We start from the raw sequence: 27,763 nt of genomic DNA on the forward strand, positions 1-27,763 counted from the left end.
TAATAGTTGAAAGAGATCATTTCCAAGATAATTTCATTGACATATTATCAACTGTCACTCAGAAAAATTCACAGGAACGAAAACAGATTCCTTACGGAGATTTATAATGGGGAATGTTTACATCTTTACTCCATTCGGAATACACTCGGAATACATCGCGCAATTTTTCAACGTTATCATCCGGGCTTGCTGCAATACAAAATCTCCGCAGACATCACATTTTTTAGCATTGTATTGAAACCTGATACGCTAACAGGGGCGTTTCGACTGAGAAATCTTGGAAATTTTTTATATTTTTGAATGAACATCGTTTGAACCCTGAGGTATTTATAAATATCAAGAAATTAAGCAAAATATGAATCCAAGATATCTTGGGACAGACTATAGATCCGCGCCGGTTATTTTTTTTTTGGTGTACATCACGACATTACTCTTTTTTTATGGCTTTAGAATATTATACTCTAACGTATATGCAGTATGTAAAATGGTACAAAATAATAAAAACATTGCAAATATCGCTACTTATTGTTCTAGTAATGTTAGAGAGATTGGTTGTCGTAAAACCGGATGTAGGCTAAAGTGAAACTTGTTTACGATAAATTTTGACAAGTCACCAGACAGACACAAATCGGCTAAGTCGCGATGGATGTTGGGGAAGTGAGGGTGGCAGAAGATGCCGATTTTAACAGACTGAAAAGTTTGTGTGACGACACAAATGGGTGGAAGCAGGAGTACAACAAAAACAACACAACAGTGTGGACAAAAATCAACGAATTATCTGAATTTCAGATGGTCAAAGTAAGCTTTTTAATCTTCTGTCAAAGTAAATATTTCATTTTTCATTTCATACACTATGATGGTTTTGAACAAATTTTTATATTTAATAAGATTTATAAATGTTGGATGTTTTTCAATGGTAATCTTGTGTTCTAATGAGAAACAAATAGGCCATTGTTTTCTATCAAATAAGGTTTTCTTTATACTTTTTTTTTTGCATAATTTAGACTCAGTACAAAATAATAAACTGTACCATAGTGATATTTATAATGTAAGAAGAATGTCAAAATATTTTGTTCTTTATATAACAGGGTATGAAAACAGCACTGCTGTTATTTATTTTGGGAACAGCTAACCCACTGTTTGGTAGTTTTGCTACCATTTTGTTGTCTACTGCCTTTATAGTACCCCTATTTTACTTACCAAACAGGAGTCAAATTTCATTCATTTGGGTTTACACTTTTCTGAGGAAAAAGTGCATCATTGTTATTTTTTGTCATAATTTCATTTAAGGTCAGAACAGTCTTTAAAGATATTAAACCAGAGGTACTGTATGATGTACTTCATGATCCAGACTACAGAAAGACATGGGACCACACAATGGTGGAGGGGTATGAAATCTGTGACATAAATCCAAACAATGACATTGGATACTATGCAAGTAAGTTTAATGCTCCAGTCACATCTTACCAGATAATACTTATGGACATCATACCAAAAAAAAGGACAATACCAAACACAATTCCATGGTTAATTGATGAAAGTCGACCCTGGTGTTCTTTGACATAAACAAGGCAAAAAATTACTGGAAACATAGAATGAATGGTCAACCACAGATCTCACTGTTTGAGCAATGAAAAATTATTTGGAAACACTTAAAAAATCCAATGAAACATTTGCTTACATGGTACCGTCCCTTATGAGAAATAAACATGCTAAAATCTGTTTGGCAAATAAAACTGTTATTCCCTCTCTAGATACTATTGGTCAAATAAAACAGTTTATTCCCTCCCCAGATATGTATTGGTCAAATAAGAAAGGGACAAGAAATTCTAAAAGAGATGAACAGATTGAAAAATTTGCCATTTGCCAACATTCAGAGGCATTGTTCGATGAGGTGTTACTGAGCCTTTACTTAGGTCACTGTTATGCATAATTGATACATTACACTAAGATTGCTGTAAAGATATTTTTGTTTGTGTATTATAAAAGGAATGAATAATGCTAAATTTCATACCTAATTCAACTACAATTTATATATATTTTGTAACAAGAGTTTGTTCTATTTTGATATAAACCTGTATTAAATAATGCACCATAGAATTTGCCATATTTAATGATACATGTACATTCAGAATTGAGTTTCTTTGTTGGAATTAATAAGATATCATTTTTCACAGTGAAGTGCCCCCCTCCTTTAAAGAATCGAGACTTTGTCACACAGCGATCATGGCTAGATTTAGGTGCAGAAAAATGTATTGTGAACCATTCTGTTAACCACAAGGTAAACAACAGAAAGAGTCTATTAGAAGCAACTCATGATTTCTAATTTATAAATAGTTTGTTGATTAAAAAAAAGCAACATTACAGTTATATATGCAGATAATGCTGAGAATTTTCATTTACTTATTAAAATGACATGAGTTACTTAAGTTTGTAAATGAAAGAAATTGCAGAGAGATTTGATTTTTGACAGAGCATGCCAATTAGGAAGGGATACGTTCGAGGTATATCGTACGTTACGGGTTATCTTATACGGGAGCAGGGAGCACAGAAATGTCAATTTACGTATGTCTCGCAGTCAGATCCTCGAGGTAAATTTACGCTCCATCAGCCAATTACTACTGTTCACTTAAAAGAAATACAATGTACAACAGGTGAATGAACCATATTAGGGATAGGCTGACCGATTATATAAGTAATCATTTATTCAGAGATCCTGAATATTTATTCTTATACATGTAGATTTATACCAAACAATTTGTTCATGTTGCATACTTAATTACAAACTGTTTTTTCACATTTATCAACTTCCTCTATGATCTTTATAAATACAAAATTATTTTGAAAGATTTATGAAATCAAATAATTTATATAATAGATATATGTAAATTTATGTTATGTACTTTCCAGTAAAGGTTGATGCATATCAATCGAGTTGATATATTATTAAATCTGTTTTATATTAACAGCTTTTGAAAGTAACACGATTTACTTTTATTTTTTTAAGGAAAACTTCCAGCATGGGTTGTGAACAAAGCTACACAATATTTAGCACCTAAGGTGAGTACAGAAAACTTATATTGTTTAACTTGCCAAAAAAAAGTAATAAAAGAATATACTGTACTGTCATATGTATGCATAATCACAAGTCAGGGGGAACATTTTATATGAACTGTTTTAAACATCATTGGTTATGAATTTTAAATTATATATTTTTAAGTTGTACATTAAAGCATGGTTGCAGCAAACAAGCAGATTTATAATTAATGCAAAGTCAGTTTCATTCCCTTTATCAAAAAATTGTAATACATGTACGGTATATACTTATTGAATATAAATAATTATAGTTATATCAAATAAAAATCATCTCTGGTGCTTTCCTATAGCCATGTTTGTATAAAGTAGCACTGTTACTGTACACTGTATGGTACCATGTATGAAAAAGTAGTAAAAAACATTAAAAGTTTATTGTGTAATTTTGACATGTGGTCTGCAGGTCATCTCTCGGATATACAAAGCCTGCCAGAATTACAGTACCTGGAAGTCCTCACACAACCCCGGACACAAACCCTGGCTGTACCCTGAACAGATGTCACTGCCACGGCTAGATCTCCAGGATATACAGGCAGAGTGTGAATTCACTTCCAACGAATCGCTGGATGAAAGCAACGTCAAGGAGGAAGATATAGACAAGGGTTATGTAGATGAGATATAATTTAGTGTTGTATATTTTTCTGGACCAAGTAGGGATGGGGATGGGGGTGGGGGTTTTGGCTGTGATGGGACAGTCTACCAGTAAACATGTTTAAATAGACACCACTATCACTTTTGCTCATTATTATGAGAAAGTTTGTCATGGGTTTGTACATTCCAAATACTAAATAAGAATGGCATATATTTACAGATGTATTGTGGTATTTATAGCAAATAAATTAAGTTTCTAAGAAGCTGTGAAACAAAATACACATGCATTACACTTGATTTTTACCCAACAGGTTGTTATATTAAAAAATTCGCAAATGTATTTATGCTGCAAAGTATGCAAAGAGGATTTAATAATTGATGTCCATTCCATTTATAAAAAGTTCTTTATCTGATGATATATCTTACATTTTTGTATTTATAAACTACACTCAGCAAAGTATTATGCTGTTTTCTTTCACAAAAAACTGTTGTACTATATACATTAATTATTGTCAAAATGTCAGGACGGTTTCATTAAGCTCTGTTCATTTTGTATGGAACACCTGAGAAGGTGTTTATGCACAGCAATTTTATGTATAGTTCCAATTGCACAATGAGTGTATTTAAAATTATAGATAACCACTCATAGAAAAAAATCTGTAACCATTTCATTGAATTATAAACGAAATATATCTAGTTAGATAAAATGCACACTTTGCTCTCATGTAGAAATTAGTTAACACATCTACTGGTAGTTATCTCTCTGTATATTTCTGTATTCTATTGCAAAATATTCTGAAACCTTCATCATAGCTAATAGGCTATAATATGCTTCTAAAGCCCTTGATTTATTTTAGGTGAGAAAGAATGAATATCAATACATGTAGCTCTCTCAATGAAAGATGGCAAACCCATGTTCTTTCCCATTTTCAGACTGTCGGTAAATTTATAAATGCATTTTTGTTTCAAGCTTATTTATTGTGTGTTTTGTGCCAAATTTGCAAAAATTGCTAACGAAAACAGCTGTGACTATGTTTAACATATGCTAGTATTATTGTATTTTTTGTTTTCCATAGAATACAGGTGATTTTTAAGATTATTTTTTCATTCTGTCTCCCATCTTCGCTAGCGAAGATGTCTGTCTCCTTACATAAAAAAATATTGTGCTACAGAATGAATGATTGGAAGGGAATATGATGATGTTCATGTTCTATAACTTACTTGTGGTTACTGTACATAAACTATCTCAGTTACCCAGAAACCTTGTGCTTGATGCTTTGCTAAACAAGTTCTGCGTCTAAGTTCCCACTTATTATCAAATTCCACTTGGGATTTTAGCACAACATTAAAAGGGTGCTGGCAATTCTACATTACTTTAAACATTTTTCTTTGATATACAGTATATATTTATTTTAATTTATTGGTGAGGCATTACTTTTGTATGTTTATGTATGATTTGAGCTGGAAAAATGTTGAAAGTTTTATTGGTTGTCTCCAATTCTTTGTAATGGATTCTCTCAAAATCTGTGCAATATTACAGCTGACCTCATGACAAAGATCATTCAAACTTACTGGGTACCTTTATATTATATACATGTATACATACACAAAATATAAGCCCAAAATACAATGTAATTGTATATGTTTTTTGTTAAACATTGTCTTATGGTAAAATGACTTGGATTATTTGGCTGATTGTAGCTAATTTACATGTATATATACGAGTACATTACACACTGTATGTGTTCATATGCTGCAATGTATAAATTTGAGATTCTATTTGAACGAGCTTTGGTGAAAAAGAAGTTATATTACCGTACATTAAGATACATAAGTTGATATATTTTTGTTCAAAATTAAGAAAGTTTGTAATGTGTTTATTGTGCACAATTGTGAATCTGTAAGCTAGTCATGTTATATTTGAATATTTCTGTTCGTTTTACTTGTCTGGTTACAGCAGCTTCAAGCTTTCACTGTCTCTTGAAATGTTTACACTACCAGAGATGCCTTAATTTATGTCGATTGATTTTATGGTGTTTTCCAATGCAAACTGAAAATTATAATTCTTCATCATCAAAAATCTTTTCAATTTTGAATTATTTAAAAAGAAATTTTCAAAGAATTCTTTTATTAACAAGGTCTTCATATTTCTTCTAATATCTCAGGTCAGTTTGTATAAAATAATGTTTCACAAATTTGTGGCAAGGTATTTCACAATTTGTACCTCCGTTGTTGAATATTTATATAAGAGATTAAAACTGTTACAATTTTCTCATGCCCTGTGCAAGTATTTTACTATTTATTTTTGTCTGTCTTTTTACTAATAGAATTCCAGAATTAAATCAGTATCTCTCATTGAATATTTGTGTATTTTGTTTTCTCTGTGATAGATGTCATCAAACTAGCCAATCAGCATGCATAGTTTTATGATCATGGTACAGTTGAAGTAAGTTGAACTTCCTTCAGCTGTTATTGCTCACTCATTGCTTTCAAGAGTCAAAATTAAAGAATCTTTTGGTGAACATTTTACAATCAGCGAGCACTGCAGTTTCATGCTGAACTTACTAGTAATGAATTAATTTTAGATATCCCCTAAAATTCTCTTCTAATCCAAAAACATGTAAACTATAAAAGTTCAGTGAAATCTCTTTTTAAAATCTTCTCTATATACAGTAGTTTTGCTTGTATGCACTTATTGAATGATGTTGAGGTAAAGCTTCGTCTCTTGACCTCATTTTAAAACTATTTTGACAACAGAAAACGTCTTTGATACAGGTCCTTGTTTATTTGATCATATAACATGTACAAAGCGATACATGAACAATATGTTAGAGTTAACATTAATGAGCCAAGATGCACACAATCAAAACAAGAACTAGCCCAGCAGTAACAGACGTCTGGTATTGACCTCAAATTCACAGATTTCTTTGACCAGAGGTATCATACATATATCACAAAACAAATCATAAAAATTTTCTCTAGATTTCAAAATCATTTCTAAATTTTATAAGAAAGTGTATTTAGATGCACTTTGACAAATTCAAGATAAGCTATATCTAAATGCATTTTGGCAATAGACAAATGTTTCGGGGGAGTTAAATCTGCCAAAGATGTTTCAGTTTCTCATTATTCTGCATCATTAACTAAACAAAGAATAGGTAATGCTACAAATATGAAAAAAAAATATTAATTTATATAAACAGGAAAATTTTGAAATAAATTTCCTGTTGAACAAAATGTATTTTAAAAAACCCGAATTTGATATTTCTCTATTGATAACATTAAAATAATAACATCATCTAACAGGTTGAGGTAGAAAGAAATCAAAATATTGTACATTGCTGGTGACCAAGCAGCAGACTAGCTTAAGTGAGCCCAGTTGTAAGTTTCCAACATTTGGTTTTGTACAGAATGCTCTTACTAAGTCACCAAAAAAAAAACTAAAAACAAAAAAAAAATGCAACCAAAACCCATTGATGGAGTGTTTGAAAAAATCATGGGAGAGGAAAAATTTCAAATACTTTGCTATAGAATTTAAATCCATGTATAAAATAGACCATGAGGTGTTTTTTTAACGACAGATATCTGCTTACATAAGCTGTGGTCATCAATTACGACAGCTACTACATACACATGTATCATTATAACAACAGAATGAAATCTCTTGGAGATTCATAAATATACATATATAAATTTAGTTCTGTAGAAGAATGAAATGAGTAAACACTTAACAAAATATCACATTATGGAGTTCATAACAAACGAGGATACATAAGTCACATTATAACTTAAATTTGCACACAAACACATACGCTCACATAAAATGACTTAAAATGTTACCTTGTCAGTCAAAAAGACTTATTAAATGAATCTAAATGCAGAATAAACTTCATATTTCACACACAGCCACCCACTGGATCCACACTGCTAGAGTTTGAGACGAATCTATCGCACTTTGTATACATCTGCATGACTGTTCAACTAAATCAAATGTTTATGTAGACATTAATTTGCTACAGACGACACGGAATGAACTAGTTGAATAGGATGGACTCAGGGTCCTGGTTCTCTAGATGAGCTATGTGACGGAGGACGTCTTTCTTTGTGAGAATTCCCAGTAATCTCCTACAATACAAACAACAACAAATACAAATAAAGGGTGTACAGGTTTCACACCAGGTTGTATTATATATATATATATATATATATATATATTATATATATATATATATATATATATATATATATATATATATATATATATATATATATATATATATATATATATATATATATATATATATATATATATATATATATATATATATATATCTTTGGGAAGGTTTCACACCAGGTTGTATTATATATATATATATATCTTTGGGAAGGTTTCACACCAGGTTGTATTATATATATATATATATCTTTGGGAAGTACGTATGGAATGTTAAATGGACCTCAAATATTTTTTATTATCTTTTCCATATACAAAGATTACACTTGAACTTTGGAGTTCCATATATTCAGATACTTTATATGTAATCATAAATTGAGGAAATAAGGAAATAACTTTGCAATCAGTTGATTATCCTTTTTTACAAAGCTTTGTTTTTCCCTAAAACTCTCAACATGCAGATTTATAAAAACCAATACGTTTTAATCAAAAGCATCAGCGTAAACCCACAGTTGGTCTGATTCTATTGCCTCATAAGCCCAATAAGTGACGAGAACTGTTGGTTCCTAACATTTCCAAAAACTTACCCTTTGTGTGTGACCAATGTCTGTCGGAGTCCCAGTTTTCTGAACATTTCTACCACCATCTCCATAGGAGTCTGGTCCGTTATCGTAACTGGGGCCTGAAAACAATAAGCACAGGTCAAATTTCTGTACACATATATTCAAATGGCTTTCTTAAGGTCAATCGACACGTTCCTCGGGCATCTTTTTCGTATCTCCTCGTAATAAAGAGTTCCATTAAAAATTATTATTTTAGAATTTTTATTTTTTGCATTTGTAAACCTATATGGCCGAGTGGTTAGAGCAGTGGCCGCACACTGCTAGAACTGTAGGTTCCATGGGTCATAAGTTCAAACACCACCTCCGGCTGTATATATCAATATATGAATTTTTATATCAGCAATTCAAGTGTATTTTAAAAAAGATTATATAGGAAATTGCATACTCTAGTATTTTGCAGAAATTCCTGGTAAGGTATCCTAATTTTTTGCAAGAAAGCTTCTCAAAGTAGTAGTAAATCAATAACAAATTCCTGGAAAAAGTTACATAAAATTGAGGAACGTGTCGTCTGACCTTAACATCATATACATTTCAATATTAACTTAAATTCTATATTCAACAATATCAAACAACTACTGAAGTATATCAGACGTTATGTTTACCTTATCCATGATTTTCCTCATATTAAAACAAAATCTAAATTCTCTTAAAACTTTGAATTTTACTAATTACCGCAGTATATTAAATGTTATTTTTTACCATATCAATGATTTTCCTCAGCTTCAGAGGAGCAGGGCCATTAGGGTTTTCTGTGACATGATTTGTGAAATATACAATGGAGTTGTACACAATACCATCTTGGTTTTTCAGTGCATTGGCTGTGAAAATAAAGAAAAGAAATACAAAATTGATACATAACAACACAATATAACAAATAACCTCATAATTTTGCATGTCTACATGTAGATTTCCAGATCTTCATGAACATTTGAAGATAAAAAAATTCATTTTTCAATTATAGAAGAATATTTGGCCAAATTCATTAAAAGTTTTATTGAGATGAATTACAATATGGCATGTCTAAATAATTTTTATAATAACACTCACATAAAGCAAGATTAAGATCTCGTCTGAGAACAAAGCCCACGAGATACTGAGATTCTCGAGAAACAATCACTGGAAATCCATTGTGAGAAGTTGATTTCAGAACGTGGTCTGGATAAGTAAAATAAATACAAGATAAAACTATGGTTAAAAAATGGATTACAAAACATATAACTCAAAAGGTTTTCTTGTATGGTACTTGCAATGTAATTCATGACACTGTAAATGTACATATATATGTGCATTTTAATTGAAAAGTTATGCATGCATGTACATTTTTCACCAATTATTAAATACATCTACAATGTATTTGAGTTTGATAGCCCTTGACAGTTCTATTTCTGTCATACTGTCATATTCTGAGTGGGTCCTGCCCAAATGATTTCATTATGGGTAAACTTTATAAAAAATGTTGTTTTACTATGCTTTATGATAATTTTATGTATTGTGTGTACTTATGGCGATTTTCCTTTGAACTTACCCACTTCCTCTACAGTCATGGAGTCTTGCGTGATGACGCTCAATGGGGGATCATTTCTCCTGTAATGCAATCAGGACAGGTGTACAATCAGTACAGGTGTACTATCACATGTAATGATAATGGATAGTTCAATGGCATCCCATATTTATTTTAATTTCATTAAAGCATGATGTTGGTGAGTTATCATATAAATAATAGAAGAAATCAACTGATCACATAGGTGTCTAAGCATGAATTATTGATTACGATAAATGTGATACATATGTTTTATAAAAAGCATAATTTCTGAAAAACTTCAGGTATACATGTAAGTACAAATGTTCAGCAGGAGTGAAGTATTTTTTGAAACTTAATTGTGATCATTAACATAAACACAAAAGTACACCAGAACACAAACAAGCAACAATTTTAAACACAATTGCATTTTAACTATTTCTTTATTTGGACCAAATTTTAAATATTCAAATCTTTTTTGCACCAACTTTTATTTAAGTAGCTCTCTCTTCAATATTGTTGTATAAAGATTTTCTCAAGAAGAATATCATTGAAATCTGTAGACATAACATACTTAAAAAAATATGAAGAAAAAAAAAAGGGGGGGGGTCATTGTTCACCACTCTGAGTTATGGCACATTTACATGTAATTGGCATTTGTTGACAGTATTTTTAATTTAGCAAAATAATTACATCAAATATTGCTTTGAAGTATGCACAATGATCAGATGGAACAGAAATATTGAGAAAAAAATCTGTGATAGGCTGCATAAATTTTTTCATGACCTTTTTGCACTTAATGCATAATTTTTTCAGTAGGCACTGTTTAATTTGAAATAAAAAGCTTTCTGAATATCACGATTTTTCCTATTATTTGCATGATTTATTGCTGAAGGTATATTTAACTCTCTAAGTAAACCAAAAATTGACAAGGGAGAAAAAATTTCATGTACATTTTACCTTTTAAAATATTTTTCTTTAGAAAAACAGAAATATGATATGTCAATTTATTTAAATAAGAAAGATGAAAGAAGAATTAAAGTTCAACAGTGAAAAACCATGTTGTATTAATAAATATTAAAAAATTAAAGGATGTTTATATAAGTAAAATGAAAATCAATCTAGAATAGAAGTGCAAAAAAAAATTCAGATGATATACCGTAGCAACAATTTAAGGGCGAAATTTTCAAGTTTTCAATACAAGATATCATATTCAAGTGAAAAAAGTGAAAAAATCTGGTAAAAAGCGGTAAACTGTTGCAATAAAAATCTCATTATGCAGTTATAGTATTTCCCATGCCTTAAAAGTCCAAGTGAGCCGAAAATGTTTTATGAAATTCAAAATTCTACCATTCAAAATGAGTTCATTGTATGTTTCCTACATGTATTAACAATACTGTGAATGAATGCTGGAACATGGAATCTGTTACATATTGTATCATTAATACCGGTATGAAAACTTATCACACATGAAGTAATTCACCAAAATCATCACTGAATTTTTTTTCTAAGATTATACCATCTAAAAAGCCCACACTAACAAATTATCCCTGCATTGAATCTATACATATTTTTTTTAAAGAAGCACCTGAGCCCACTACAAATCCAACACTGAGTAATTATCAAACTATAATGTAGTACATGTATTAGGTGGAAGTACCACATTATGATTTCATTAAGGAAAAGCAATTTCAAAGTAAAATATATAACTATCAGTTACTTGAAGATAGAAATTTAATCTTTATATGTACATGTGATAATTAATTGCTACATGTATTTTAATAATAAAATTAGCTTTTATTTTGTATAGAAACAAGAATTTGGAAATACCATGCATCATGCGATAAACATTTTGTGAATATCAACCCAAACTGAACACATTACAAATTGAACAATAAAAATTTGCACATCAAATTCAATTTTTATACAAAATAAATTCAAACACATTTATAGCTGTGCTATGAGTTACAGGAGTAAACAACAACATTCCCGTTCAAACGAGTACACATAACTTACACTGCTGATCCATACCGCGCACATCTTGTAAAACATTGGACAACAAATTATAAATCATGGCAAACAAAGTGGACCAATAAAACAGAGAGTGCTACAGACACACTGACAAAGTATTACAGTAAACACTACACAGATCTGTAAAGTAGGTCATACCTGGGTCTCATGACATCAGAGGCCAGCGTCGTGTGGGTGAACTCTTCTTTGCTGTCCAGGTAAGGATACCCATTTAACAGTATGTGAGCATCATATCTGTTCTTGTCAAGGTGAATCATAAAACAGCACGTCTGCTTACATGAACAATAACTTACAGTTCAAACTTTATACCATTCTCTATAATGAAAGTTATTAAACAACCCTGTCTTGCAAGCTCAGAAACAGAGCCCCTAGAGTTTTAAAGCCAATATTCCTCAAATGAGTTTTTCTATTGCTTCAGCTTTTTTTAGCCATTCCACATAAAGCATTTAAGATTTCAAGGATACATTCCCTCTTTTCCGAGAGCGTCGCCGACCCACTTGCTGGTCATGCTTGCGACCATGAGGGGGACAATGTACTGCAGTCCCCCCGTCAACTCAAACATGATCACCACCAGTGACACTGGGGAAAAGAGAAAAAAAGAAATCTAACATGGTACAGAAGTATTAGTATTAAATTGTACATACATCATAATATCGTTATTATTTATCAAAGTTCTGACAACACTGAAATTAGAACGATACCTCAAAATTTGCTATAAATGTCATTTTAAATTTGCCCACTGACAATGAAAGCTGGGTTTAGAATAAAATTGGTGCAAAGAGCAATTAACCTGTATACTGTAGCTCACTGTGACCATCATTACCCACCTGTCATTCGAGTCACCCCCCCTAAGGCAGCTGCAGCCCCGACCATGGCGTACAGACCAGGGGTGATTCTACAAAACTGTTTTGACTCGCACATGTTCTCAAAGAAAGGGTTGTCGTGGTTTGCACTGAAAATAACGAGATATCAAAAGAACTAATAATTACAGGTAGTAAAAATTTGTACATGCAATTCCAAAAAGCTGAAGCATACATAGGAACTTATGTACATGTAATTTCTTTTAGCCAAAAATCACATTAGAAGTTTTAAATGTTTTCGAAATACTTACACCACTATTTGTTCCACACCAATTCCAATCATTCTTCCCATGATTGCACCAACAGCCATGCTAGGAATGAACAACCCACATGGAATCTACAATATCAAGTGTATAAAAAAACACTACATTACAATGTACTGTATCTCGAAGAATAATTTGCATCAATGAATATTCAATTTCAAATCATGTGGGATTACATGTACATGTATGTGTATTTACTTTTATGCCAAAAGTGAAAACAGTGATGATTCCTTTGAACACAAGAGCAAGAGCCAGCATCCATAAGGCCTTGTAGACGCCGTCTCCAATGACAGTGCTGGAGGTCATCGTCTTCAGAGAGGTCTGATTCAGCATGTGGGAACTGTAGTTCCTCTTGTAATCACTGCAACCAATCCATTGAAAAACAGTATTACAATTTAAAGTAAAAGTTTACAACACTACTACGCTTCCATCTTTCCTCTTGTAATCGTAAGATTAAATGTATTACAAAAATAAATGTTTATCACACTATTAGACTTCTATCTTTTCTATTGTAACCATAAGATTATGATTAATATGCCCTTACAAAATTACTATATGTAGCATGTTACACTATTAACTTTGGTTCATCTTGACATATGTATACTCTAACTTATACAAGTACCGGTACATGCTTTTCATTCTCATATCCTAGCCATTTAATACCTAATAGAACACAAAATTACTATTCTATGCTATGCCACTGTAACTTTTTAAAATATATTCTTCTACACACTTAAGATATTTATTACTTAAGTAACCCTATTTTTTAATTTGCATTTACAATTAGCAGAGGAGTAAAAATTCAACAGTGAAAAAAAAATCCTACCACAGATCTGTATCATCCTCTGGTCCACAACGCCCCACCAACATCTTTATTAACTCACTGGTATTTAACCTAAGCAACACAATCACTTATATCATTCTCTTGATCAAAGCATTTTAAAATCAAACTCTTTTTGTGTGTATTTTTTAAATTTATTAGCTTCATGAGGTGCTGACCTTGTGTATTGGTTTGGATAACTCAGAAGAGCTGTGACAAAGGTGACAACAAGAACCTGTGAAATAAGGACAAACTAGTTAATTCACATGCCTAAACAAAGGTGTAACCGAATGCTACCATTACTGGTCAGAAATTGATAAACAAAGACAACAAATGATCAAGGGAGTGTAAGAAGCCTAAATTATCTCCATGTTTCTGACACAGAAATGCTACAGTACATGGTACAGCAGTGTTAGATCTATTTAAGCTTACCTCTATTATTGGGTAATTTCCTAATTTTGAATTTTTTCTGTATCTGCACCATGCAATGTTCGCTTTTATAAAGAAACTTCCATATAGACCCTGCAATGTATTCAAAAAATCATTAAATGTTTTCTAGGCAAAAGAGAAAGAATTATATCCTCATAATGGAACACAATATAGTTACTGAATAAATCCCTTTCCAAGATAAAAGAACAAGACAGAATCAATATACGAAATAAAGGCACTTACCCCCAAAACGCCAATAAGTACAAAGGGAATTAACTCCTGTATATACCATGGTTCATTATATTCCACATAAAACATGACTAGATGGTCATTTCCAAATGGATTGATTGACCTCAGAACAAATGCAGCAGCCAAAGCACAGAAGAATGAACGCCACAATGTTTTCAGTGGAAAATAGTAGCTAACCTAAACACAGAAAAACATGAATTGTTATTTGAATTAAGAATATACACTATCAATAATATATCGATCAAAGTTCAACACAGCAGAGATTTGTTATGACAGTGTATGTACCTCCTCTAAACTAAAGAGCACTCCTCCTATGGGGGCCCCAAAGGCAACACTAACTCCTGCAGCTGATGCAGCAGATAAAATCTAAAAAATAAAACACACATTGACTATCTTTATACCCTGATTACTATTTCCTTTCAGTAAATCTGGTATCTGATGTGTTATGCTGTCATACTCATACCAGATGTCTAGAACACAGAATAAAACAAGAGACTGATGATCAATGGTATTCACCAAATACAAGCAAAAACATTATGTATTGGAGGTCTGAATGTTCTGTGCTGCTTAAATCTAAATTTTCCTAAGAATAGCCTGGACTTAATGACCTGTAAAAATTTATCAAAGACCCACCTCTCTTTTTTTGGCCTCATTTGTGCCATATTTTGGAAAAAGATAGGAGAAGACATTTCCGCAGCAGCTGGCTACATGAACAAATGGTCCCTCCTTCCCTAAACTCAGTCCAGCAGATACTGCCAGCATCATTCCTACTGACTTTGTCAGCAAGGTCCACTTCCCTAAGTAGCCTCGAATGATGAAACCGCTCAATATCGTTTTTATCTACAATAAACAATTGTACAAAAATCAATTTTTATGCTGTCTTGGGAAAGAAAAAACACAATGTCTTTTAATTTAATTAAGATAAATGTTCGTGGCCATTTTTAGACTCTTTGAATCTCCTTAATATGAAGAGCTCTGTATAAAGATAACAGTTCAAAACTTTTAAAACTTCAATATTTCAAATTATAAAAAAGATAGGTAGTGGACAAATATATAAGATTTAAAATGTAAAAATAAATCTGATGATAAGTTGTTTGACCATCCAGCCTCCTTAAGTAAAGGTGAGCTGACCTCAGGTATACCAGATCCACAGGCATAGGGTGCGAACACCCTGACGAACAGGGCAGCCAGCATCGCGAACACAATGGCCCACAGCATGTATATAAAATAGGTCACCACATAGGAACCTGCCCCAGATCGGCTTCCTCCAAATATTTCTGACCAGGTTTTCCACTGAAAGGAAAAATATACCCAATTTCTAGTTAATAAATGAACATTTGTACAATGTATCAGTCATACTAATATATAGCATAAGAACAAATGCATGAAAAAGGTACAAGTAGGTAATTGGTGTTGGTCATTGTACATACTGTGGAATCATTCAAATTCATATAGGCAAACTTTGGATTGTCGATTTTTTTTTTCAGGTTCATGAGGACGTATTTTGGTGGATATACATGTATAATCATTAATGAACTAATACATGTTCACAATTCATTGAGGATGTTAATTCTTGTGTAAGGGGGAGCAAAAAAATCCAGGAAAATTGAGCCACCATGAATTCTTGTGCTTCTACTGTATAGTATTTGATTAATCCCGGCATTAACCTGTTGACAGTAGTCATCGTTAGCGTCTGTATTACTGACGGACCAGCAGCACTGCTCGCGGTTCAACCAAAACGCCTCCGCACAGATTCCTTCCTTCAGATCGGACATCCAGGTGGCGCCAATGTCAATAATACCCGCACAGAGGCCTACAAACAATCACAAAATTCTAGTAATAGTGGACAAATACAGCTAGGATTTAGAGGATAACTACTGTAGTTCAATATTATGGATATATAATTTGTTCGATGCAAGTTTGACATTTGTGTTTGCTTAATTTGTGATTTGTATTTCAAGATTAGTAAGGTAAATCACCATTATGATGATGGGGGTGTGCGCTAAATCGAATCTTATTAGAAACAAGGACCAAGGTATCATATCAACATGTATCTACAATTATTTTACATGTAGTTTCTAATTTCTTCTGAGTTCTGACACTCCTTGTCAGTATAGAAGCAATGTTAATTTTCAAAAATCAAATATATTCGTTTTATCTTATTCCAATGATTTGAAATGTATAGGAATTTTCTGCTTATATCTATAAAAGGAAATAACAATAGATATGCAAAAATGTCTATAAATAATATCATTTACCTATATAAATGTACAAATCTGGCAAATGAATTGTTTTACAAAAGAAGATAGAGCTACTCAGATATTTTAGTATCGGTACATGTAATACATGTACACATAAACAAAGTTACAATTTTTTCTAATTGTTTTGTTGCTACTAAATGATACAACTTCTTGAAAGATCTTTGATAACATCTGGTTTCATGCAGTATTTACTATGGCGATATTTTTGTATCATATTTGATAATGCGGTAGACTCAACTGAGTAATGAAGTGCATTTGCAGTTCTGATTTTGTAACAAAGATTACACAATATTTTGGAACGAGGGATTTTAAGTCATGTCAGTCTCTATTTGGGGGGAGCAGGGAGCAACTACAATATACACTGTAGGTCTATTATGGAGTGTTTACTTGAGTCATTAATGTATGGTATACAGTGTATATCTAATCAAAATTCAAGAACATTTAAGAGTCAGAGTAATATATCTCAATTCATTTTTCAACAATTTTCATTCATATGTTTAAAAGGAGATTCGATCAATGTGAAAACTAACAACAGCGTCATTCCCCAGTAACAATATTTTAGACAATCACACCTAGTAAAGATATTACAATCACGGTTTCAATCAAAATAGCCCCTCTCTATTGCTTGGGGGAAAAAATAAAAGTATACTGACAAAAAAATATTTAATATGATGCAGTAACTATATACCAGTACATATAATATAAGGAAGTAAATATTATTTATTTGCATACTAAGAGGAATTTTGAAATCCTTGATTTAGATAATACTCCATTGTACATTGTAGTTTTCCACAATAAATCTATTTAGTTTAAAAGCATTGTATGCACAAACAATGTAGAATTATTACTACCAGCAACTACAGTTTAGGATGATTAAATCTGCCTTCAATTGTAAATACTGGGCATTGACAAATACACATACAGTCATGTATAATTCCTTTTCAATTTCCAAATCAATTCATGCAATTGTTGAAGTAATTGTGTTTTCATTCATGGAAAATGTCAGTGCATATGGATTGTACTGAAAAATTTCGCATGACAATTAATTGACAAATTAGTTTCTCCACTTGAAATACTCTCCCAATGAATGAGTGTTTTGGTCTAGTATGTATGGTAAGCTACATGTAAAAAGTACAAGATTTAATAATTTAATTCCTGAGGCAATACAGAATGCACGATTTACAATTCTATCGTCTTCTCTCAGGATGTTTTCTTTTTAGGGGATATGCTTGACCTTTAAAGATTAAATGCTGATGAATAGACTATGTAGATGCCTATATACACCTATCTTTACCTATGACATTCAAAAAGTGTAAAAATGACACTACAATATGAATACATGTACTGGTACAGTAAAACACACTTATAATTTATGAAGTGCCAGGGATGGGTGATTCTACTTCGTTATAAACATAATTCATTATATCCATCAAGTTAACAACATGTAATAAAGTCTCGGCTAATGAAAATCATGTAAGCATCAATTCATTATAAGCATGTTTGCTATAACCATGTTACTGTACATGTAAGTAAACTGGTATGTACCTGCTGCCACGCCCACGAGTAGCACACACACCCACCCAGACCAAGCATCGTGGGCGCTCTTAATCTTCTCCCAGATGCCTTCTTGTTTCTTTTTGATGATGTGGCGGTGTCGCATGCGGTCCCTGGCAATGTCCCGCAGCCAATCAATGGTGTGGAAATCCTCATACTGACCAATCCCTGGTGGAAGATCATCCAAGGTGTCCATGAGGTTGGAAGAACCTGGAATGAGACGATCAGACCTGTTGTACATGCCATATTCTCTGTAAAATGAAAATCACCAGCATATACAGATGCAAAAGCAAAGACTCTCTGTACTAAAGTAAATTGTGTTTATTGTCACGGTAAATACATTATTGACAAAAACATAAACTTCTTCAATGTGTCAGGTAAATAATGAAAGAATAATCATTGAATGCACTGGGAGACGAAACATGTCATGTCTCCGAGGCACAAACATGATTTATAATCACATTAACTTGTACACAAGAAGAAGAATGCATGTTTTCAAAATCAAGGTAAAATAAAACTACCTTTCATTCACAGAAAAAAGGAAAATTACCGGTATAATCACAGCTTTACCTGGGGAGTTCTTTAGGCCAGGAGTAAATATGTCCACCTGTATATTACAGACTTAGGAGTAATAGAACATGTATTATACCCAGTTAGGCATCATCTATGCCTGGTACACAATTGCCCTCGATCCATAAAACTTTTATCTATGGTAATCATATTCACCCTCTATCAATTCCCGTTTAACTATAGCTCATTCAGCTGGTTGTATCCTGATATTGTAATTATACATATGAACTTATTTTTAAACACAGGAACTTGACTGACATACCGGTATATGTGTTCTTAATGTTTTTCAGGATTACGTACATTGTAAATATTACAGCTGCATGAAAATGACTGGTAAGTTTTAATTGTTTCTTCATAATCATGGGATGGGAAAGGCATGTAAATTGGAGTAGGTTGGGGGTGGGGTAAGAGAAGTGAATGCTATATCTCCTTCCTGTTAAATATGTATGGATAAATATAAGGCAAAGCTATTGTTATGTGAAATAGTATAAAACTTATATACATACAATTACCAGGGTTAATGCCCCCTTGGACCATCAGATATTCTTGTATCCAACCCTGTTACTAAACTTGTATTCACTGTCAAATTTATCTCTCATTAAAAATCTAAATCATTTTTCAACTTTGTACGAGAATGAGTAAATCAAGCATTACAATTTGATTGCATTCATTCTCACAACATGTAATATTCTCTCAAACTTAACAACCTTATATGTTCTATGCCAGAATTACATGTAGTACAATTATGAAACTAAATTCATTAACATCTGCATAGAGACACTTTTTGTTTTAATATGTTTTAACTGTATTTCAGAGGGCACATAAACCATTTGTATGTGTATAAGATCAATATTTGATTATAATGAATAACTCTCCCCAATATACTGCTATCAAATTAACTGGAGATTATGTTAAATGTAGTATATGAAGGTACCAGTACCACTGTACTTGTTAGATTTCATTAAAATAATCAATAAAAATCTATTAATACTCATAGAGCCATAAAGATATAGAGAAAAATACATTTTTTCAATAATTATACAACTGAAATTTGTTTTACACCATTTCGTATTAAGTATAGACATGAGCACAAAATATTTCAATATACATGAAAATTGCTTATCTTCAAACTTTTAACAATTTAAACATAATCTTTTTATTTAAAATGAAACAATAATTAATTCCGTAATAAATATTCATTAACTCAAACAGTAGAGTACAGTAAATGACTGTTTAATACCTATAAACGTATAATATCCATGAACAGGTTGATCCAGCTGTTGTGTTTGTGTACATTGGAACAGAAGAAACTGTTATACAAGTAAATTTTTACCCTACCCATTGATCAGTTAACATAATTATTGTGACTTACCGGCAATTTTATCAATACATGTAGTAATACTAGAGGTCTCTTCAAGCAGGTCAGACTTGTGTTCAGAGACAGTGGTAATAATATCACTAATAAGATCCGTAAATCGCTCCATTGTAGACAAGTCATCGTCAGGCTTCTGTTGTTGACCAGTGGCCGACATCAGCACTGACCAAAGGGGGCCCCCCAACAACGCACTCTAGCTGTCCCAGCGTCCAAGCCACCTGCACCTGTTACAGGACTGTCACGTTCTATTGAACTCTCGTTACTGCACCTCAGTGAACATTCAGGTAAGCAAAGCCTTTCTTAAGAACTGATGACGAATCCATGTTTTAGCCTAGCAGCCATGAGAGAACTTTTCTCTTTCTCTGCCACCTTTTGCAGTGTTGTGCAGTAGGAGTGTTGGTTGACCTCTGCAGACTTTATGTGTGTGGTATGTTTAATTGACAATTATCTGTCCATTTCATAGGCCATGCATGCCCACAGATGACAATTAATTTAATGGTAATTTCTACTCTACAGCTGCCCATGATGTAATTGAAACAGAAACAGTAAATGAGGGACAATCAGAACAGAATGACAAAATAGCATGACATCGTGTAGTGAGACCTTCATTAGGATTTTCCCTTGGGGCTGTAAATTTGCAAGGCTTTCCTTCCAGACATTTTTTCTCATTTATTTTGCGTCATCCTTCTCATCTTTCATGAATTAGCAAAAGAATGCATCTCTGACCATGAGTTTCACAAACTCTAAAATTGGTCAACATATTTCTCACTACGAATTAGTGTGCCATATACCGGAGTGTTCAAATGGTTTTTGAGATGAATAGATGATTTTCCTCTTTCAAACCTGTTGTTGTATTGTCACTTGATGATAATTTTCAAACTTAAACCAACTTTCTATTTATCACAAACATAAAAACATCGATGAAGACTTACTAGAACTGAGGTTTTTAGCGATTTCTTCCTCGTCGGAGTCATGCCAGTGTTCCAACGCTCCAGTCCTGATGTCCAAGAGTTCGTCATCGGTACTGACAGCACTAAATCGTCCGTCTACATTCCCGTTGGCTCCCTCCCGTCGCATGTTGGAATTGTTCCTACTTAATGATTCATCCATGTGTTCTGAAAGAAGAAGGTCTGTCTCCCCAAAATAGTCACCAGCTTCCATTCTCTATCCCTACATAGTCTGTAGTTCTGAAATTGAGAGAAATCATTTTATTAAAATGATGTACTATAGATTGTGAATGCTCAAAATAATTAATAGATTTAAAGCTAATTACCAAAAATCTTAAGACATGTGTGCAAAAACTCAATTTTAAAACCATATTGTATGATTTTATCTCCCCCAGTTCTGTATTTTCTTATTGTATAGTCATGCAAGCATGCTATACATTATACAATACATAATTTGATCATATATGAAAATTATCATTGAAATAATAATAAAAATAATATAATTGCAAGTTTTTATATAGCGCTTTTAAAATTGGCGAACCATTTCTCAAAGCGCTTTACAATCAGGAGTTGTGATGATGTAATGGATGCTCTTTTCATATGGGATAAAGAAATGATGACTAAAGGCATAAAAAACCTGATTTTTTAACAGGCATACTTAATCTTCAGCAACCAAACAATAACTGCTCTAATTATGTATAAAAGAGGATTTACCCTAGTTTCAGGCTACTTGGTTCAACTGCTTATCTATTTTATAATTCATGAATGAATAACCAAAATATTTTTAGATGAGTTGAGGATAGATTTTTTATGTGTAAAAATGTTCACATTGGTCTAACAAGTACATTGGACAAAAAACACATTAATAATGGAATAATCTCTCCGTTTGTTATCAAAAGCGATAACCAGACTCTTTATTGACATTATACACATTCTAAATGTTTGGATAATAAAACAACATTGTAAAAAGCAGTCCTAAAGGGAAACTACAGATATATGAATACAGTTCTCTTAAATCTACTTATATATGTGCAGATGTATGTTAAAATGTTATATAAACTTTTTTATTAACAGAAATTCTATCAGTTTTAGTAATTTTGATGAAACCCTTCCTTATACTGCTCATAAAATTTTGAAAAGTTTAAAAATGTACATCAGCATAGCGAGGGCACAAATGACACCAAATTGAAAACTTAATAAGGTTACTTGAATGTATACATGTATAGAAATACACATACTTTTATTTGTGATCAACCACCTTATCATCATCATTTACATACGTATATGCAATATGATCAATAAAAAATTCAAAATGTTTGGAGAAAACTTAAAAGTTAATTTTTTTTTAAAGAGAACAATATTAACTTTAATATAATTCATTTATAAAATATATAAATTTAACACAGATTTAATGTTTTATACATGTAGGCCTATATGCCCACTGACTTATTTAAATGATCCGTCAGAAAACACAGATTTGTTGAAAAAAAATATCATATTTTATGAAATGTACCAGTATAATTCAAATGGGAATCTTAATGCTCCCATTAGTCTCTACATATCTGAATTCACAGTCATATATCAGTTGTATCCATTATTGAAGTACAACAACTCGATCATTACAGCTTAATCTACATTAACAATTACTATAGACTTTTAATTTCTGTTTTTGAATTTTTAAATCTAAACAAGTGGCCCACGGGCCTTGATAGTCACCTGAGTACCTCACACCTAGATTGACATGTTTGAGAGTCTCAAGTTTACATTTTCAGCTTCATTTTGAAGTCTAAACTACTCTGACTGTTACCCCCCTTTTATTATTTGATTTTTTTGCAAATGGAGGTGGGGGTGCTTGGGTTCAAACTCAAGGGGGGAGGGGGATTGTAAACTTTTGGTAATAAGAAACTTGCAGGCCTTTAACTGTCAATCTTTTATAATATTCAGTTTTATTTATAAAGCCCAAAAAATGCACACAGCTTGTTTCTACAAGACGAGTATACAATGTACAGGATATTAAAGTAGATAAATCCTAAAATAGCTAGAACACTTATTTGATCAAATATTGCCAAGTGACAATTTACCATGTAGTTTTCAAGATGAAGTTATTAATAAAATTGTCAATGGATGACACACAGCAATGACCCTAAAAGAATATATGTTCAATATATGACCATATTTATCAGCCTCCCCCCCCCCCCCCCCCAAAAAAAAAATGAAATGCTTAATCTTCTGCCCCATGGCCTGGGCAGTGAATCTCACAATTAAATATCAGAACAGTTTGAGTATGAACATAACGTCAGCATGATATTATCTCCCACGACTGTGATGATACAGAAGAAAATATTATTAAATCAATACATTTTCACTAAGTGGCCATATTGACCCCACCCTAAGGTCTGAACCCCTGTCCCAGGGACCATGAATTTCACAATTTATGTAGCGGAGTTCATGGACATCATAACCATGCATTTTGTTTTTCTCAAATATACATGGGAGTAGAAAAGAAGATTTTTGAAGATTTTATACATGTGGCCATATTGGCCTTGTCTTAGGGTCTTAAACCCAGACAGAGGGGCCATGAATTTCCCAATTTTGGTAGGGCTTCATGGACATCATAACTATGGATTTAGTTTTTTCCCCACATGTGTGGGAGTAGAGAAGGAGACTTTTGAAAATTTGGCCTTATTTTGCATGTTAGGCCCCGCCGATGAGGCGTCATAATTTAGATTCCTCTTACCATAGAGATGCTTCACACCAACAATATTAACTATTGGCCTTGTAGTTTTCAAAGAGAAGTTAAAAATGTAAAATTGTTGACACGACGCACGATGCCATGGATGATGACATAGACCAATTGCAATAGTGGCTCAGGTGACCTTAAAAACCCAATCAGATCTTTTACTAATGTGTAATACATGTACTGTAAGCCGGCATATACATGGAGTTTGTAGATCATTTACAGCTGCTAAATGCTGGTATTAAAAGTAATCCAATACGAACTTCTAACAGAGTCAATGTACATATGTGGGTGCAATTCCAACTCTCAACATAAAATATAATGTAAAAATGTAATCTTTCCCAAATCTAAAATGGACAATAAATGAAATTTACTAATTTGTGAATTAGTATCGATCCCCCTATTTTCAAACCTCAACCGCCCCCCCCCCCCCTCCTCCAACCTAAAAACATCATTCTAAATGATGACAGACTATTAGACTATATTGTACATCCTCTTTTAAACACCATGATTTATGATTCTTCAAAATGTTTAACACTGAAAAAGCTACAGTCCAGAAAAAGGTTATTTTTAAACTAAGCAATACCGAGGTAATCTTGGCTGCTGACCTGTGTGTCTTACATATGTAAGACTTTTTCAGATTTTCTTTTTCAGTAAATTGAAGTTTTATTGAACATCTATCCAATCTACCAACTGAAATCAGATCCTTGGAATCGCTTACACAGATCATCTTTAATAACATGATATACCTGTACAAATATTTGTGTTTACATATGGTACATCTGCATGTACAAAGTAAAAGAAATAGCCCTGCATTGTTATATCACTGCCTGGGTGGACAGACAGGTGACAAAAATCTTCATAATCCCATCTTTTGTGTAAGTGATATAAAAAGATTAAGATAAATTTATTTGCCAGGATACATTGTATATCATTCACTATATAATGAGTGAACAGAGTAAAAATTACACACGATCTACAAATATGACAATGATACTACAAACAATAATATTATATACATGTATATGTTAACACTTTTAATACATGTACATTTATTATCAATGTCGGAACATGTATTATTGATAATTGTAAGCTTTATCAATAATGAATGAAGCATTGAGCAGTGTATTGGTACAAGTAAATAAAAACATAAAAGAAGTTGATATGGTCAAGATGCATTTTGCAGTTTCAGAACAAAAAGCAGACAAGGATTATTTCTGATAAAAATCATCAGCATACAGTTGGTGAACAACATCTATTACTCACCTTTTCAATTTTCAGGGACTTCCATACCCAGTAAGCAAACATTAAATATCAATGTACATGAAGTTAAATAATTATGTTAAAATGTCCAAATATATATTCATACTTTTACTGTCAACATTATTCAGTGTTTTCCTCAGGCCGTTTTTGCATGGCGGTACCGCCATGCATTGAAGTTCTCCGCATCACACAGTGCCGCCATGCTTCCCGCTATGCATGTTTATTTTAGACCAAAATTCTTTTTCCAATTATTTCACATCTTACCAATAATTAGTAGATAGAAAACTGTCATTTCTCCGCTCGCTTATCATAAAACCGCTTGTACCCGCAGTGAGCGATCGATCTCAGCACGGGGGCACACGTGGTTAACGGTTAAAGGACTTAAAGCTCATAATTGAGATATATTAAAACTAAGTTTATTAATCTGTGATAAATGCATAAATAGAGGCGTGATTATTTCGTGTTTTAATATAATGTGCTTTTTTCGACATCTCCGAATGTTGTGGATTTTCCAAGATCTAAAAATAGCACAATGTTCACTCGACGATGTTAGCTTGGTTTCAATATGCTTGAACTGTTTACCTGCTGCAAGGATATTGGAAACTCGAGAAAATGTACTCAGTAAAGAAAAAAAACAACTACAGTTGACTGCAGCTAATACAAGGAAGCGATGTCATATGACTAGAAACATCGTATATAGTATGCCTGTATGTAAACGGGGAAGGGGACTGGTGTCAAGATATCACAGAAACTTTCACATAAACCCTCCAATTTAAACAAGAAATAGCAACTGTCCAGAATAGGTTGAATCAAGTTTGCTGTAATTATTTTGACTTGTTTTGCCTATTTCTTGTTCACCCCCCCCCCCCCCCCCCCAAAAAAAAAATTCTCCTCTAGGCCTATATAATATGTAAAAAAAGGAATGGGGCAGAAGCTGATGCTGAACTGTCTTGTGAATCTATATTTCTTGTGAAAACTTGTCAGCCTCTTGAAAAAATTGATTTTGAAAAAAATGCTATTAGTTTTGCCAGAACAACCCCCCAAAAATTGTAGGTATAAAAAAAATTATGAATTGAAATAATACTTGTTGATGTAGATTTCATGAAAATGCATCAATTATAGTACATATCATGTAGTACACTTCATCAAATGGTTATATTATTATTACGTGCAGTGATTTCAAAATGGCTTGGGCGCTTTAACGCTGCACCATGCACCTACTCCGACAAACTTCCCCCCATGAATCAAAAATTTTCTGGGGAAAACACTGATATTGAACTTACATGTATATTATTAGCTGCAGGTCTGTAGCTCCCAGTCTGAAAAAATCTGGATGAGTGACCTAGGAGCTACAGTGCCACCCATTGAAAAAATTGTTTTTTATTGCGCACAAAAACGTGCACTAGTTTTTTACTAATTAACCTTATTTATATGCAAATTCTATGAAAACAATTGGTACCATTAAATTCTTTATGCAATTTATTACTGATATCGTCACTTTACTTATGTTGTTCACAAAAAAACCCATGAAGATTTCAAAAGTTGTCATCATAAAAAGGTACACAGTCAATAATGGGACCCTCCATTCTTGTCTTATACCATATATTCATAACAACATCATGTAAAAAACAGGGGCTCAGATATATATTAGTACAGTATATATACCTGGTAAAAATATACACTTCAGTTTTTTTTCTATTGAAATGTGTGGTATTTATTTTCATTCACGTCAACATATTATTTTCTAAATAACTATAAACAGCTGAACAGCTGAAGGGTACATGTATATAAACATGTGATAAATACATGTATGAGATTAGGCCACAATTTAAACAATATAACATCTAATATCATTTAAAAGTTTTACATTCATCAAACTGATATAGTTTTCATTTAGACTGGTGTGCATTAAGATACCAAGATAAGATGTTTTGAAATGATCAAACACTGACAGGAAACATCATACATTAGGCCTAAAACATACGATCAATAAATTTCTTTTGAGTTCCTTTGCGTTTGTTTGAAAAGGACTTCTATCAAACAATAAATGTAACTTCATTAAATATAATACCAGTGTTTAAAAAGTGCAATTACCTGGATTGGTAAAGTTACGAAATCACCAAAATATTGACAAGATTCTCATTCTGACTTGACTTTTCTTAACAGGAAAAACAGAAAATCAGGTAATTTTAGAGCCGGATATATTCCGGAAAAAGTGTCACTGTTGCATGTACATGTACATGTATCATCCTCGTTCACGGCCTAATTATTTTAAAAGACTCAGGTTGCTTTGGTTCAGGATTGACCTATGGGTTGCAAGATATTGTTAGGAAAAATGGATGCGCTGTATTATTCATAGCACTTTCTGTAACCGTCGTTCGCGGTCGATAGATTAAAGGGGCAT

The 27,763-nt window shown here is 32.5% G+C and overlaps 2 protein-coding genes and 1 long non-coding RNA gene across 7 annotated transcripts; 2 read left to right on the plus strand and 1 right to left on the minus strand.

Moving 5' to 3' along the window:
• The first annotated feature begins 491 nt into the window (after window positions 1-491).
• On the plus strand, window positions 492-6,044 carry LOC128156510 (START domain-containing protein 10-like). Its single transcript, XM_052818680.1, has 6 exons — window positions 492-798; window positions 1,291-1,438; window positions 2,178-2,281; window positions 2,474-2,591; window positions 3,008-3,060; window positions 3,497-6,044. Exons 1-6 carry the CDS (start codon window positions 643-645, stop codon window positions 3,713-3,715), a joined length of 798 nt encoding a protein of 265 aa, XP_052674640.1. The 5' UTR covers window positions 492-642; the 3' UTR covers window positions 3,716-6,044.
• Window positions 6,045-6,872: 828 nt separating this feature from the next.
• Window positions 6,873-27,556, minus strand: LOC128193215 (H(+)/Cl(-) exchange transporter 4-like). Of its 5 annotated transcripts, none has more exons than XM_052866546.1 (22): window positions 27,454-27,556; window positions 21,345-21,599; window positions 18,459-18,677; window positions 16,320-16,465; window positions 15,784-15,945; window positions 15,286-15,492; window positions 14,938-15,018; window positions 14,647-14,829; window positions 14,407-14,496; window positions 14,154-14,209; window positions 13,981-14,049; window positions 13,353-13,515; window positions 13,143-13,228; window positions 12,859-12,983; window positions 12,496-12,610; window positions 12,170-12,265; window positions 12,017-12,040; window positions 10,007-10,065; window positions 9,529-9,636; window positions 9,181-9,299; window positions 8,446-8,540; window positions 6,873-7,809 (listed from the first exon to the last, which is right to left on the minus strand). In XM_052866546.1, exons 2-22 carry the CDS (start codon window positions 21,571-21,573, stop codon window positions 7,719-7,721), a joined length of 2,523 nt encoding a protein of 840 aa, XP_052722506.1. In that variant the 5' UTR covers window positions 21,574-21,599; window positions 27,454-27,556; the 3' UTR covers window positions 6,873-7,718. The 5 variants fall into 5 exon arrangements, with proteins under 5 accessions (XP_052722506.1, XP_052722509.1, XP_052722507.1 ...); XM_052866549.1 differs by having other exon boundaries at window positions 21,345-21,527; window positions 27,454-27,546; XM_052866547.1 differs by lacking the exon at window positions 27,454-27,556 and adding an exon at window positions 25,363-25,380.
• Window positions 18,684-21,254, plus strand: LOC128193217 (uncharacterized). The gene is made up of 5 exons (XR_008244606.1): window positions 18,684-19,370; window positions 20,305-20,358; window positions 20,527-20,696; window positions 20,791-20,839; window positions 20,929-21,254. It is a non-coding gene; the product is annotated as an uncharacterized LOC128193217 (long non-coding RNA).
• Window positions 27,557-27,763: the final 207 nt, after the last annotated feature.

The sequence above is a fragment of the Crassostrea angulata genome, chromosome 7, assembly GCF_025612915.1.
Source record: "Crassostrea angulata isolate pt1a10 chromosome 7, ASM2561291v2, whole genome shotgun sequence".
Taxonomy (NCBI): domain Eukaryota; kingdom Metazoa; phylum Mollusca; class Bivalvia; order Ostreida; family Ostreidae; genus Magallana; species Magallana angulata.

Bases quoted from the DNA above. Each gene is read 5' to 3' on its own strand.
- LOC128156510 (XM_052818680.1), top strand. From the start codon at position 643: ATGGATGTTGGGGAAGTGAGGGTGGCAGAAGATGCCGATTTTAACAGA. The intron at 1,439-2,177 runs GTAAGTTTAATG...CATTTTTCACAG, and splicing joins TGACATTGGATACTATGCAA to TGAAGTGCCCCCCTCCTTTA. The intron at 3,061-3,496 runs GTGAGTACAGAA...TGTGGTCTGCAG, and splicing joins CACAATATTTAGCACCTAAG to GTCATCTCTCGGATATACAA.
- LOC128193215 (XM_052866546.1), bottom strand. From the start codon at position 21,573: ATGGAAGCTGGTGACTATTTTGGGGAGACAGACCTTCTTCTTTCAGAA. The intron at 13,229-13,352 runs GTAAATACACAT...TTGATATTGTAG, and splicing joins TTTTCACTTTTGGCATAAAA to ATTCCATGTGGGTTGTTCAT. The intron at 12,984-13,142 runs GTAAGTATTTCG...CGTTATTTTCAG, and splicing joins GGTGTGGAACAAATAGTGGT to TGCAAACCACGACAACCCTT.